At 34.7% G+C, this 15173-nt stretch overlaps 1 protein-coding gene across 1 annotated transcript in view; it reads right to left on the minus strand.

Moving 5' to 3' along the window:
* Nucleotides 1-320: 320 nt before the first annotated feature.
* Nucleotides 321-15173, minus strand: part of LOC122813697 (zinc-binding protein A33-like) — a 257579-nt gene continuing 242726 nt past the window's right edge. Inside the window, exon 6 of the mRNA XM_044086151.1 lies at nucleotides 321-1145. Coding sequence (XP_043942086.1) covers nucleotides 601-1145 — 545 coding nt within the window. The 3' untranslated portion in view covers nucleotides 321-600. The remainder of the gene's footprint in view (nucleotides 1146-15173) is intronic.

Here is a 15173-nt window from a genome sequence, read left to right on the forward strand (position 1 = left end):
AACCTGCACCTAATTTAATACCCCAGAATCTATCTTTCTTTCTTTCTTTTTCTTTCTTTCTTTCTTTCTCTTTCTTTCTTTCTTTCTTTTTTTCTTTCTTTCTTTCCTGTTTCATATTTTCTCTAAGTAGTGTTTCTGAAGATGTTAAAAATTAATCTTTCCAACTGTGTGAAAGAATATGGAGCAATAACTATTTTCTTTATATGCCTTGCTTGGATTTCTTTCTTTCATTCCCTCATGTAAATGCTCTGATATATGAGTATTTAAAAAACTTGCATGTGTTTAATTTTCAGTGCTTCACATCAACATTTAATTTACTGTTAGGAGTCATGTAACTCGGAAACTTACTGCTTAGTGATCTAACAGCAATAAACTTTATTTAGCAGAAGAGTAGCTGTATAAAAGTACTTGAAGTCACTGTTTTATTATCCACAGATAATTTGTTAGTTGGTGCACTTCTAGTAAATGCATGTTATCATTCATTCAAATATGTAAAATGAATTATTTTTACTTTGTCACTGTGCCTGGCATATTTTACACAGAAATATAGATATAACACCAATTTGCATGTCAGTAACTCTTCATACAGCCACAATCACATTAGAGTTTCAAGTGAAACAGCTTCAGTGGTTCTACATTTTTACCTTTATCACTAAGATGAGGACAGAAGTAAGGGTAGAGTCTCCCAGTGAATGTGGCAGTGAAGGTGTACATGTGGGACATGTTATCGGCATTATAAAATGACACCTGTCCCCCCTCATAGTCCAGGTAAATGCCGATTCTCTCAGGTTTCACATTTAGGTTGAGATATTTGGGTGGAGTATCCTGTGCTTCATACTCATTCCCATTCCAAAGACCTACAGTCCAGTATCCATTCTCAGGGCTCAGCGTGATGTTCTCCTTCCTGCTGATGGACTCTCTGGCAATACCCACAGTCCATTCACTTTTGCTCCCCACCTCCATCTCCCAGTAGTGTACTCCCAAACTAAATTCCTTTGATCCCAACACAGATACACAGCGAAAAAACCTCTCAGGGTTATCAGGGAGCTTCTGTCTAATGTCACTGTGCTTCACAGTAGTCAGGTCCTCAGAAAGAATAAGGCTAGGGTGTGCTGTGACAGGGTCCATGGTCAGATGAGACAATCCTGTAAAAATAAATTAAAGGAAACAGTTTATAAATGTCATAAGTAACACACATAATAAATAATTAAATGTTTGATTTTCCATATGCAATACAATATAACATTTCCTTATAGACTTGTGAATGAGTAACATCCTGAATTAATATGTGCTACCTTATAAGGCAGAGCACATCATAAATCAGAAACAAACTGCTTACAACCTGCAAAGTTTAATGAAAACAATGCCTGAGATAGTTACTGTGGAAATCAATATACAATGTATTTTTGTTAAGATTATGCCCTTGCATGGAACGTTTTAGATTTGGGAATGGAAAAATATTCATAGCATTAAGACATAAAGGTGTGCACACCTTCTCTGGTTTCTTTCTTTGTCTTTCGGCTTTTCCCAATTAGGGTTCGCCACAGCGGAACTCCGGTCCGCTAATGATTGGCAGTAGATTTTTACGGTGCTGAGGTGCCAGCCAGACGCCCAGTCTTCAAAGAAGGCACACCCATTCATGCGTACACCTACCTGCATGTCTTTAAATGTCAGTCGACTATGGGGAGGACATGCAGATTCCACACAGAAGGTGCTCCAGCCAAGAATCAAACAGGAGAACTGCTTACTGTGAGGCGACAATGCTAACCGCTGCACTACTGCGGCCACATATGCTTTCTCTGGTTTAATAGCTCCAAAGTAAGCTTTTATTGTTAGCAAGAGCAAGTGAATTTTGTAAACTACCAATGCCCTTTTGTAAAATATTATGTTGAACCACAAGGCAGTTGTTGACCTGATTCCACCAAGCTGGAAAATAACAGCCTCAAATCTAGGAGGACAGGAAGTAGAAGTGTGAGGTAGGGATGGGTGTAATTTTGTATGTCACATTATAAATTGTACTGACTCCTTATATATATATTTTTAACTTATTTGTTAGCTTATTTGTCATCTTTACCATGTACCCCCTCTAGATTTATTGACAACATACTATTCTTTTGCAGGTATTTTATGCTTTTTTGTTTCTTCCTATTTTATTTTTCTTTTACATGTTGTAAATCCTGATCCACTGGATTCTGAATGGTCTGGGTTAACATCGTGGAGGGCTTCCTGCAGTGTTCTTGCTATGAAATTCTTTATCAACCACCCCATATGATATCATATTGCATTATGGAATGCTGCCTACAGTAAAATTATGCCTTGTTAACACTAAGTGTTACAGGCACAAACAAATGCCCGGCATCAAGTAATAAGATTGACGAACATTGTATGTTGACGAACTTTATTACCTACTCCTGGCATAATCCAAATAGCAAGGAGCCTTCTATGTCACCACCAAGAGCGCCAGGTGTCCATTTTACATTGCCATCTGTATGTTAAAACAAATTAATGTTTGCTTGACAGGTAAAACTCTGTCATGCATGCATTATGCACTAATATTATGAAAATATGTGGGTCTAGGGAAAGGCTTAAGTGCTGCACTGCAAAAGTGCAGCTCACCTTTAACAAATAACTTCTTGTAAGTCATCCATTAGTGTTTCTACAGGTCTCTTTCTGAAATGACACTACCACACATTTGCTATCCTCATGTTGTCAAAGTGAGACATGATAAATCTTGGCATAGCTCCACCTATAAGTGAGAAATGGTACTGTAGTCATATGAGTCATACTCCATATTATGCCTGCCTCACCAATTTACATATACAGCTGTTGCTATTCCACATAGGCTTATTAAATGGAACTATACAGGTTGCAAACCATGTAGTGACTACTATGGACATATGGTTATAGCTGAAGCAGGTGGTATGATTTATAATGCAGCCACTTCATTGTATAAATCAAGTTAGCAACATTTGGATTTAGAGACCACTATCACTGGCTATTACTCAGGATTGTAGCCTTGGCGACATCTGTAACAGCATGTATGGAAGACGTCTGGAACAATTACACACAAAGAGATTTCTTATTAAAAATATTCTGCAGTACAATCATGCCATGAAGAGCAATGTTAGTACCTACTGCTCACCTCAAAATGTGAAGAAGGGCAATATTTCATAGCATTTGCTGCAATGGCTTCCTAAAGTTTTGTGATTTCCAAAACTATAGCACTTAATAATGTGGTCACTATGCTTTGGCTACTTCCAAAAAGTCAGCAACATAAAACTGAAAATTTAAGAAATAAGTATATATATTTTGAAAGTGGTAAGACCTTTTGCATGCCCTGCATCTCTATAACTGCATGTATTCAGTGAAGTCACTCTACTTTGGTGCTAAAGGACTACTTTATGACCTCCAGCATTTATTGGCCACATTTACTATATGTACTACATGAGACTAAGCAAGGCAATATTATGAGCATGAAAATATGGGATTAAAATAGTCAGTGGTCAAATAATTGCTAGGCTGCCATGCCTTATGAAAATTCTACCAGGTTGAATTGCCATACTTACAGTGTTAATGTTCCTTATGTTAGATCGCTACTATTTAGAATATAACATTCAAGGCATAATGCCTTATCAGCTCCCCACCATGTTGAGATATCTTATATTTTATCTGTGCCTTAATTTTCTTTTTTCATTTTTTTAAAGAACAGCATTTTATTGCATACAACATTTTCATTTTTACATACTATGCAATCCCCATGCAAGGTGCACGTTATTTTGGCACTGATTGTTGTTACAATAATTTTATAGTTATATGTTTGTATAACACTAATATACTAGCCTCTTGTTAAATAATTAGTGCTTGCACTTAATTTTCAATAACTTGCCATCATTAAATATATAGTTTCATATATCACAAGCAACTATTCTGATTTGATCTCTAAATTGATTTAATATTGTTCATTAAACAAAAACACAATTAGATAAGTTACCTACTTACAATATAATTTGAGATTAAACATTAACTAGTGGCCATATTGTTTAATTATGTCTATATTTCAAATCTTAACAATTGGACCAATGACTTCATATATTATTTTGCAATCTAATTTATTAAATAGATCAGTGTCTTTGTTCCATGTCAATGCCCTCTTCAATCTTAGTTTCCCTTACAAAATCCCATACATTTTTTTTACTTGGAAGTTCTGTTCCTGATGTATTATGGTTCAAAGTTCTATATATTTAATTTCTGTAATTGTCTGTTACCACTCTTAAAGATGGTTTGTCTTTGGTTTTCCATTTTATAGTTATAATTTCATCTCTTTAGTTAACCTTCTTTTCCACCAACTCAACAACAATATCTCTATACTGAGTTTAAACGCATTTCCAAGTCTAAGACTTAGGATAATGTTCAAATATTTTGTGTACTAAAGCAGCTCTGTAGATTCCCAAAACATATGCTCCCAAAAACCTTTTTCTGAACCATCACAACTCCACCATATGAATCGGATTTGTGGGAATATTTTATCAACTCTCATAGAGGTACAGAAATATTTGTGCAGATATTTCAGTGCAAAAACTCTAAATCTAGGGATAAGACATATTTCATCTATACTGTAGATAGTATTGCCTATTGTCATTATTATATTTTTTCCAAAGTCCTATGTTCGTTAAACTGCTAATTAGTTTATGTATATAATGCTGTATACATAATGATCTTTAGATTCCTTTCTTAAATCTGCACAAGTGCCCACATGTGATCCTGTAGTTGCCTTGACGACAACTATGCCCACCATGTCCTACATATATATATTCCAAGACCTGAATCAAATAACCTAAGCTGCATGATCTTATACTGTGCCTCCATATCTGTTATTATTCAAACCACCAAGTACTATTGCATATACATGAGAACTGCTTTCAATGGGTCTTCAACCTGCTGCATCACACTTATTCATTTTTGCTTCTGAAATCAAATACTTTTTACATGTTTTAGATGCCTATTGTGTATTTTATTCCATATACTGTTTACGTTAATTTCTGACCTTCAATGTATAATTATTCCAGCCTTTGCAAATTCTTTACTATTTAGATTCAAAGCTAAGGACATTTCACTTAAAGACAATCTACCCACTCATGAAATTGCTCCATTTAAGAAGAAATACTCAGTCATTAAATTGTTCTGTTTCAGAAGATATACAAGAAACTGAAATGTTTGTCTTAGTAGTCATTTACTTACTTATAAAACTTAATTTGTATAGGTGTATAATCTGACATTATCATTGGATGTGTTTTCATAGTTTACTCTATATTGCAATATAAATTTTTTTTTTAATAATCATTTTTTATTATTTTTCACAACCATATTACAAATTCACACATTATATACAATATATACAAAATGCTTCCATTGGTTAATTTCACATATATATCAACCTCATGTATTGATCAAAGGTACAGCACTAACAATCAAAAGGAAAATAATAAAAAAAAAAAAAAAAAAAATTCAACATTAACAAATCCAAGCCAACAATCTGTCTTTTCTGTACATTTTCTATCTAATCTAAGGTTGATTTAGACTATATTCTGGTTTCCGAGAAAAAGTGGATAGTAACCTCTTAAGCCAAAATAATATTAAAAATTTGCTCCCAGATTTTTATGTTGTTGATATTTTTCTTGTGATCACTAATTAACAGTTTATGCGCTAAGATGTGTTTTATTGCCAACAATCTGAAATTTTCCCATGATGTCTGGGCTGGGTTCAACCAATTTGTGGCTATATATAATTTCATTAATAGGCAAATATTCATAATTACAATAGTTTTTGATTTATTTAGATTCTCCGGGGGAATATGAAGAATCATAAACTCCCAAGAGAGTGTTGAATTTTGGTAACCCATTTTTTGTAACTGCAATTTTAATGAATTTCACAATTTATAAATGCACTTACAACTCCAGAACATGTGAAGTAAATCTGCTGTCTGATCAAAGCAATGTGGGCATATGGGTGAATTCTTTGCATCAAATTTGTGCAAAGTGAGACGAGTATAGTATGCATTGTTAAATATCATCAGCTGCGTAAATACCAATTTCTGAAGGGATACGGACTTTAATGTTAATTTAAATGCCTCCAATATCTTATTGTCATCTGGGAATATCAATTTCTCTCTCCAGTAACTCGATAAAAGAATATAATTATTATACTTCCTCTCTTTTATCAATTTATATGCTGCGGTTATATATTTTCTATCCTGCAACAGTGCTTCCCATAGATTACGAGAAATGATTAAATCTTCCCCTTTCATTTCAAAGTTGTTAAAATAGTTTATAACCAAGTCTTTTAGCTGTCTTACTATAATTAAATAGGAAATAGGGAGTTCTATTTCTTTTAAAATATCCTGCACTGGTACTCCTAGAAAAGGATATAAATCTAGTACAGTTAACACCACGATTAAAGGGAATTTCTTTAGATCAATCAATTGACCACCAATTGTTAAATTCGGGTTCCTATGAAACGGATGGAAAACCATCATATATTTTAGTAAATTTAAGGAAGCGAAAAGAGTTTGAATTGCCGTTACATAACTTTTGATGTGCTCCATTAGGTTATATTTACTCATTGTCCAATTATTTAAAAAGGGTAATGCTTTAGCGTTGACTCCCACTTCATTTATATGCTTGTACGTTAAGAGCACCCATTTGGGTGTCCATTTTCTATTATCACTATTGAAGTAAGACATCTTTAAAATCCTATTGGCCTGAATCACTAAATAGTACATTTCGAAATCCGGTAATTCCAGCCCCCCCTTATTTTTTGGAGCCATCAATTTTTCATATGAAATTCTCGTCTTCCTAGGTTCCCAAAGAAATCTTCCCAATCTTATATGAAGCTGTTTAAAGAATGTTTTGGTAATTCTGAGTTGTGCAGCTCTAAAAATATATAACATTCTAGGAAGAACATTCATTCTTATGATAGCTGCTCTTGCCATCATTGGTAACTTCAATCTACTCCATCTTTCAAGATCCAATGTTATTTGATCTGTAGTTGACTTTACATTGTTAATAAAAAAAATCTCTATTTTCAGTTGAGAAGACAATTCCCAGATATTTTATCTTTTCTTCCGTCAATACTTGTCCTATTAATGGTACCATTGAAAAGGTGTGGGTGTCTTTAATGGGAATATTTTAGATTTTTAAAATTTAGCTTGTAATTGGAAATTCTCTCAAAGATTTCTATTGCAGCTAATATTTTTTTCAGTATCGGAAACAGGTGTGGTACAATATATGTTTAAATCATCTGCATAGGCAGCCATCCTAACCTTTATTCCATACAGTACAGGAGAATTATAAAAAACATTTTGCTTAAGGTGTAAAAATAAAGGCTCCAAGTAAAGATTAAATAAGATGGGAGATAATGGGCAGCCTTGGGTACCATTTATGATTTTTATCCTATTCGAAAGCATTCGTGATTTATAAATAAATTTGTGTATGCATTTCTATATAGTATCCTTAACATTGAGATAAACTCCTGCGGTATATTAAAATAAGGTAATGTATCAAATAAATAATCCAAATTAACCCTATCAAATGCTTTCTGAGCATCAATAATTAGGGCATACAAATTCAGGTTTTTATATTTCGCATAAGAGATTAAGGTATGGAGCATTAAGGTATTATCCGTGGTCTGCCTCCCATCCATAAACCCTGCCTGTTCCTCTGATATTATTGGGTTTATTACCTTTTTCAGCCTACTCACCAGAATGGATGTCATGATTTTCATGTCCATATTCAAAAGTGATATAGGCCTGTAATTATCAGGATTTTTGGAATCACCTTTCTCTTTTAATATCAGAACTGTCCTTGAGGCATTAAAATGAGGATCATTAATTCTATTTAGAGTGATATAATTAAAAGTCTGTGACAATACACTGCTCAAAATCTCACTAAAAGATTTGTAGAATTCCGAGGTCAGACCATCTGGGCCTGGGGCTTTGTGAGGCTTCAGTTTCTTGATTGTTTCGGACACCTCCTCAACTGTAATCGGTTTGATTAAATCTCTATGAAATTCCTTGTCAATATTAGGAAAAGTGATTCTCTGTAAAAAATCTTTTCTGTCTTTATCTTGCAAGAGTGTCTGCTTCTCACCATAAATCTGATTAAAAATTTTTTCAAAGGTCTTCATGATATCCGCCTTGTCAGTATATGTAGTATTGTTATAGTGTATTTCAGTAATTAATCGTGTTGATTTCATCTGGTTAATAATACGAGCTAATGCTTTCGAGGGGTTTGAATATGATTTGCATATTTAACTAAATTTCTTTGTTCATAAAGTGACAAATTTCTATTATGAAGTAAAAATAGTTCTTTTGACATCTTAATAGCTCAGTTTCTGTCTGTTCATTATAGTTCCTCATCAAATCTTGGTCCAGTAATTGAATTTTAGTTTCTAAATCCAATTGAGTCTTTTTTGTAATTTTTATAATATGTAGCTTTTTGTATAAATAGTCCTCTTAGCTGCGTTTTAGTTGTAGCCCATTCTATATCTATTGGGTGTCTATTTTGGGAAATATTATTTAATGACTGTTTAAGTATCTCCTTGACTTCCATTAATATATCTTCCTTGGTTAGTAAATATGGGTTCAAGGACCAATTATACCCTCAAAGCCTCTTAGTATCCATATTACTACTGTTTAAGGTTAAAGTTATCTTTGAATGGTCTGAGAGTTGTCTGACTTGATTAGAAACACTAGGGTCAGCTGAGATCAACACCTCTGAAATTAAGAAAAAGTCAATTCTCGACCACATTTTATGGCAGGTTGAATAATAAGTAAAATTCTCTGCTTTCCCTTGTGAGTGTATGTGTTTAAAAGGGTCATAGAGTTTGAAATCCATTTTCAATTCTTTCAATGCTACCATTGCCTGTTTATTGAACACTGAAGAAGCACCCAACTTGTCTAATTTAGGATCTTGATAAGAGTTCCAGTCACCTCCCAACACTATATAGCAATTATTGTATGACTGTAAAATGGAATAGATTGAAGCTATGAAATGATGCTGATTAACATTAGGGGCATATACACATATTAGTACTATAGGTTTATCATAACATTTGGATGTGAGAAGGACCAAACACCATCTACCCTCCTGATCCATTTTCACATCCCTAATATCTCCCTGAAAGTGATTCTTAACTAAAATTGCCACCCCTGCACTATTTGTTGTTCCTTCCGTCACAATCTTCCTAACCCATTTCTTATCCTTCACTGACTCCCACTGATCATTAGTCATATGCGTTTCTTGTAATAAAATACAACATGCTGATGATTTGAGAAACAAATGAAAAACAGCTTTCTTTTTTTCATGTTCTGGAGTCCTTTGACATTCCAAGATTCTATTTTCCACATTTAACGTTCATTAGAAATATAACTCGATATCTAATCTCTTTGAGCAACCTTAGAATAACATAAGTTGGCGTATCATCAATTGTATGGAAGCAAAACTGCCATCCTATCCCTACCCAGTGCCTACCCACTATTCCTCTGGACCAGGATGAACATAGGTTTTTTATATTACTGGAAACCATCTGAGTAACTAATCTACTAATTCTATTATTTAACAATGAAACCCCATGCAAAAAACCTACAACTACTTCTACGTCTACAAAGCCTAATTTTGACATTCCCTACTAAACACTACTTATAGGTAACTACAGCTCTGTACATATTTATGGATATACAAATAAACTAATTGTACCCTGAGATTCTAATGTACTTCAATTCACTTCAGCTTTATATTCAGCAATAGCAAATAACATTCTAATTTGTTGTTCTATACAGTATTAAATATTAGTTGACATAGAAAGCAGACAGTTATTTAACATTTCCCAACATCCTGTATCTACTGAATAAAATGATCTAACTACTTTAATCTGCTTTGTTCTTCCCCTGCAACTTACCTACTAACATATTAATATTGAAAACCAATGCAGTTCAAAATAAAACTATAATGGCACTTTCATTTGTAATAACCATATGTGAATAAGAGAGGAACCAAGGGGTTAAAATAAAAAAGAGAAAAAAAGCATGAAGGGAGCACAGCAAAAGGAGAAGAAATAAAAAAAATGCCTTAAATTACACATAAAAAATAACTTCTTTTATGTTCTTTTATTATTATATGCACATTGTTTAAATCTGATCAACTAACCATTTTACATCATTTATCAGTTAGAAATAATACCACCTATCTACAGGAATAAAGGAAAGGAGTAAAGAGAAGAGATATAGGAAAAAAAAGAGAAAACAAATATAAAAAAAAAAACTACAGTACCTTATTCTGCCACTACACATAACCATCTCCTTTTTTAATACACAATGCATTTCCACAGTGTTTACCTGCATCACTTTGACTTCACACACTATCTTACAGTCCTTTTCCTGCAAAATAAGTCCAAACAGGTTTCTTTTTACTTCGCCAGCAGTTCCTCTTTCTTCTCAGCTATTTAAACTGTAAAGGCAGTTCAATCAACTGGAACTACGAGATAAGAAGATAAGAAAATAAAATTCCAGGCCTGCTACAAGAAACAGAACAGACAAAGGATTTTAAAGCCTCAGATTGTCATAAATGAAACATCCCATTATCCCTGGTGCTGCAGAAAGCCAAAATGAACTGTTCACATTTCTGAAGATGGGAGAGCCTTAAAAATCTTCAAAAAAGTAGGTCTTGCTTCTTTCCTTGTGCTTACAGAGTATTTAATGTCATCCACAGTAAAAATTAGGTTATTAGGATATTTCATTTGAAATCTGATATTTTTGTCAATCAGAAACTTACAATATGGAGCCAGCATTTGTCTAGATTGCCTTATTTGTGTTGGTAAATCCTGTGCTATAGAAATTTTATTATTTTGCCACATTATAGATCCACCAGATTTTTAATAGTTAACAGTACTTTGCTCACATCTTGGTAGTTCAATATTTTAACATAAACAGGTCTGGGTATATTTGAAGCTTGAGATTCTCTGTATGCTCTATGCCCTTTCTATGACCATCTGCTTAACAACCTCAGAGTCCTTGAGCAGTATTTCGAATATTTGTGTAATAGAAGTGATCAGGTCATTATATTGAATAGATTCTGGGATCCCTCTAATGATTATATTGTTACGTCTGGATCTTGCTTCCAAGTCCAGAATTTTATTTTGCATCATTTGAATGACAGTTCCATGTGTCTCTGTTCTTTTAGTGAGCATTAATATATTGTCTTCATTGGTAGCAATTCTAGTTTCTGCTTTCTCCATTCTTTCGAGAATCCGATTACATGTGTCACTAAATGAAAGTGTTTGAGATGTTAGCTCTTTTAAGGCATCCTGTATAGGTAGCAATGCTGATTTGATTTCTTCCATTGTGACCTGTTGATCAGATTTTGTTGATGGCCCTGTTTTTGCAGTCTCTTTCTGTTTGATAGTTTTCTGTCTCTTGATTAAAGATTCTTTCTCCGGTGATTGCAAAGCTGACATCTTGGTTTTGGAAGTTGTAGTTTCCATATTTTTGTCCTCCTTTGACATTTCAAAATTCTGCACGAAGATTTATTTCCCAAAGAAAAGTTACAAAAGTGAGATCAATCAGTCCTTTGTTTGGTGCTCTGTTCAGAGTCAAACTGACAATCAGATCCAATCCTGCTATTACCAAGTATTTTTTTTCGATTTTTCTTTCTCAGAACCAAAAGTGACTTCTGGTCAATTAGTAATAACTGCCAATTAGTTTGTTTACTCTAAGTATAACTCCACAGGGTTGATTTTTTTCTCAGGTATTTGAAGAGCTGAAGTACTGCAGTGCTTATAGAATGGCAGCCATCTTTGTTCTCTGCAATATAAATTTTAATATCTGACATCTATCTAATTTTAACGAAGAACTATATTTACCTAAAAAATGTATATATTCCAGTTCATTCTGCTGATTTTCCTTATATCAATGAGCTTAAATGCAAGCATATGTTTCTTCACATATCTGCCCTCAACAGGTGTTATGTGATGTCTTTTCCCTCGAGAGATGTCTTCCTTATTTCCTGTAATTTTTCAATCTCCAACCAATACTGTATGTCCTTGATGGAATATTATAACTTTTCTGCTATAATATTATTTTTTATCTTGTCTGTATGATTTAGGTGGAATATATACTGCATCCAGTGTAATTCATCAGCCTCTCATCTCTATAAATCTTCTTTGCCTATCCATAATTTCTTCTATCTCTAGTCTGCTACTCTTTTTACTTAATATTAAAGCCTTTTTATTTCACTGTACCTCTAGTTCAATACAGAAACCCCTCTTCCCCCTTTTCTTTATAAACCTTTTATGGCTTTATGGTTCAGTAGTGTTTATGTAACATTATTATCTGTGCATTACTATTGTAAGTACACAGGGATGTAACAAGCAAATTCCATTTTGTACTCACAAGCTCTTTGTGCTACCCCCCAGGACACCTGACACTTAAAAATGGACACAATTTTCAAAATGCTGCCCCTCTAAGCACTTAATAAATACAAACATCATTTTTAGCTGTTCACCCTAAAACTATTAAAACTATTTTTCTTAAATTAGCAATATTGCACCTGTTGTTAAAGACATTCATTTAGGCAGTTGCAGACATAATATGACCTGAAAAAAGCCATGTTGATGTGATGCTCAGAAAAAAACATGTTCTCAGTAGAGTACAAAAAGTGTGACTAGCTACACCCTTATGAGTACACATCAGTACCCTATCCTGTTTTCTCCAGTTCACTATTTCATTAGTGTTCCAAACTAATAAGTGAAATTATGACATAATAAAGCTTATCTTTTATCCTAGTTGCATGTTCTACCTGTTTTTTTCTGCTGCAAACTGTCCCTTCACAATCTGTTTCTGTCTGTTTTTTGTCACTTTATATATTTTTTGTGTAATATTGTCTGAAAGGAACTTGACATTTTTGTTAGCTATCAATCTGAGTGCCCAAATCTTTTACTACTGACTGCATGCTTAGGATGTTGTTATTAATGTGATAATGTATGGGGATGTCACTCTCCCCAAAGGGGATGATGATGCATTTTTTTTGTATTCAGCCTGAGGCCATGTTTCTGGCACCAGTCATTTGTTTTGTTGAGACCCTCTTGGAGGATGTCCACATCACTAGGGGAATTAATGACAGCACTCAGCTTGCAGTCATTTGCAAACTTGGTCAGCCATAGCCCACTGGTTTTGGCCTGCACCTCAGAAAAGTATACTCCATATAACAGAGGCCCCAAGACCAAACCCTGGGATATGCCACTCCATACGGGTCTACTGCTTGAGGTGGCTTCCCATATTTTGACTAGGTGTGTTCTATCAGTGAGCCAGTTAGCTACCCATCTGGTAACATATGAATTGATGACTAGTTGAGAGGGTTTATCTATTATGCCCAAGTGGGGAATAGTATCAAAGGCTTTGGCCAGGTCAAGGTAGGTGGTGTGCACTGACTTCCCCTCGTCCATGGCTTTGATGACTCTCTCAAAAAAGTTGACCAAATTTAACAGACATGACCGCCCTTTGGTGATGCCAAACTATGTGGGATCAAGTGTTTGGAGGTTGAAATGTCCTTTTTAATGAGGTCCATGATAATCCATCCCATGGCCTTGCAGATCAGGCTAGTTAGGATGATGGGTCTATAATTATATGGATCGGTGGACGCTACACCTTTGTGTAAAGGGATGACAGTGGCTGTCCTCCACTCAGCTGGGACAAAGCTGGTACTCAGGCTTTGGTTGATTAGGGCACCTAATGGAGCTGCAGGGTCCTGCCTGAATTCATGTAGGATGCAGCTTGGGATGTTATCGGCTCCCAAGGAGGCTGTATTTTTTGCCTTTGTGAGAGCAGTGATAACCTGATTCCTAGATATAAGGGGAAGGGGCCAGGTACTGGGAATGTCCTGATTTACTGATGGGGGACAGAGGGGTGAAGTTTTCACTGAATCTGTCAGCCAGCAAGTTTGCTATGTCTCCAACATTTGTATATGTGGTGTCCTTGACCACCAGTTCAGAACAGATCTGGGTGCTACCTTTGAGATTACGGATATATGTGAAGAAGGCCTAATGACTGTCTCTAGCAGATGTGGCCAATTTGGACTTAATGTTTGCTTTGGAGGATTTCACTAGTGCTCTTATTTGCTTATTTAGGCAAGTAGAGATTGCTTCCAATTGGGCACCTGCTCCTTCTTGGTCCAGGACATCTGAATGTCACGTGCACCATAGGGGATGTTATACTCGATATAACTACATTGAAGGCTGAAGCCTAAATTCTCCCTTCGGCAAAATGGTGTCAGTGTCCCCAAAGATGTGTGCAGTTATATTAGCAAAGTATGAGTTCCTATGTGTTGACCTGAGATAATCCTCAGTCTGTGCACTATTACACCACCAAAGGTTTGTATCCAGCAGTATGTGACAGAATGATGTAATATATTTCCGTATTAATAGTATGTGTGTAACTGTGTGCTACAATGTCTTAACCCACCATGTGTGGTACATATGTCCCATTATCCTCCTTATGTCTCCACTTTTCTACTGTTTCTTGATCCAAATTAAAAACACTTTATTGTACACAGCAATACATCTAAAGCGTACAGATGTTCAAAGGGTCCACCGTTCTGCATCTTAATTTGTGGTGAACTCACAATGTGGTAAGGCCATACATTCACTTTTTGAAATTTTATTATTCTAGCAAAAGTGTAAGTTTATAAGTGCATTATTTAAAAAAGCTGTCCTAAATGTTTGGCTTTTCTCACCCATTATGCTTAGCCTTTGTATGTACCTGTATGTATGTTCTTATTTCTATCCATTTTTTCATAAAAAAATTCTTTGTTTAAGACGGAGGGTACAGTGTGCTGAAATGTGCTTTTTCTAAAAGTAGTAGTAAGCCTTCTCCTGTGGTTTGAGTAAATAATGCAATGGTCTGTAACTTGCTGCCCTGGTAAGCCGTGAGTTTGTATATTTATACATTTTGCATGACTATGATTCTACTGTCATAATGATGACTGCATTATGCATCCCATGTGTCTGTGTATATCTAGTGGCATCAAATATTAAAAATAATGTGGCAGACTGCAACACTTTTTTATCAAATGACAGGCACATATATGCGCTGTTCCACACATATGATGTAATACCTTCAAATACAC

The sequence above is a fragment of the Protopterus annectens genome, chromosome 10.part0 (assembly GCF_019279795.1).
Source record: "Protopterus annectens isolate FY-2018-M chromosome 10.part0, PAN1.0, whole genome shotgun sequence".
NCBI classification, from domain to species: Eukaryota; Metazoa; Chordata; order Ceratodontiformes; family Protopteridae; genus Protopterus; species Protopterus annectens.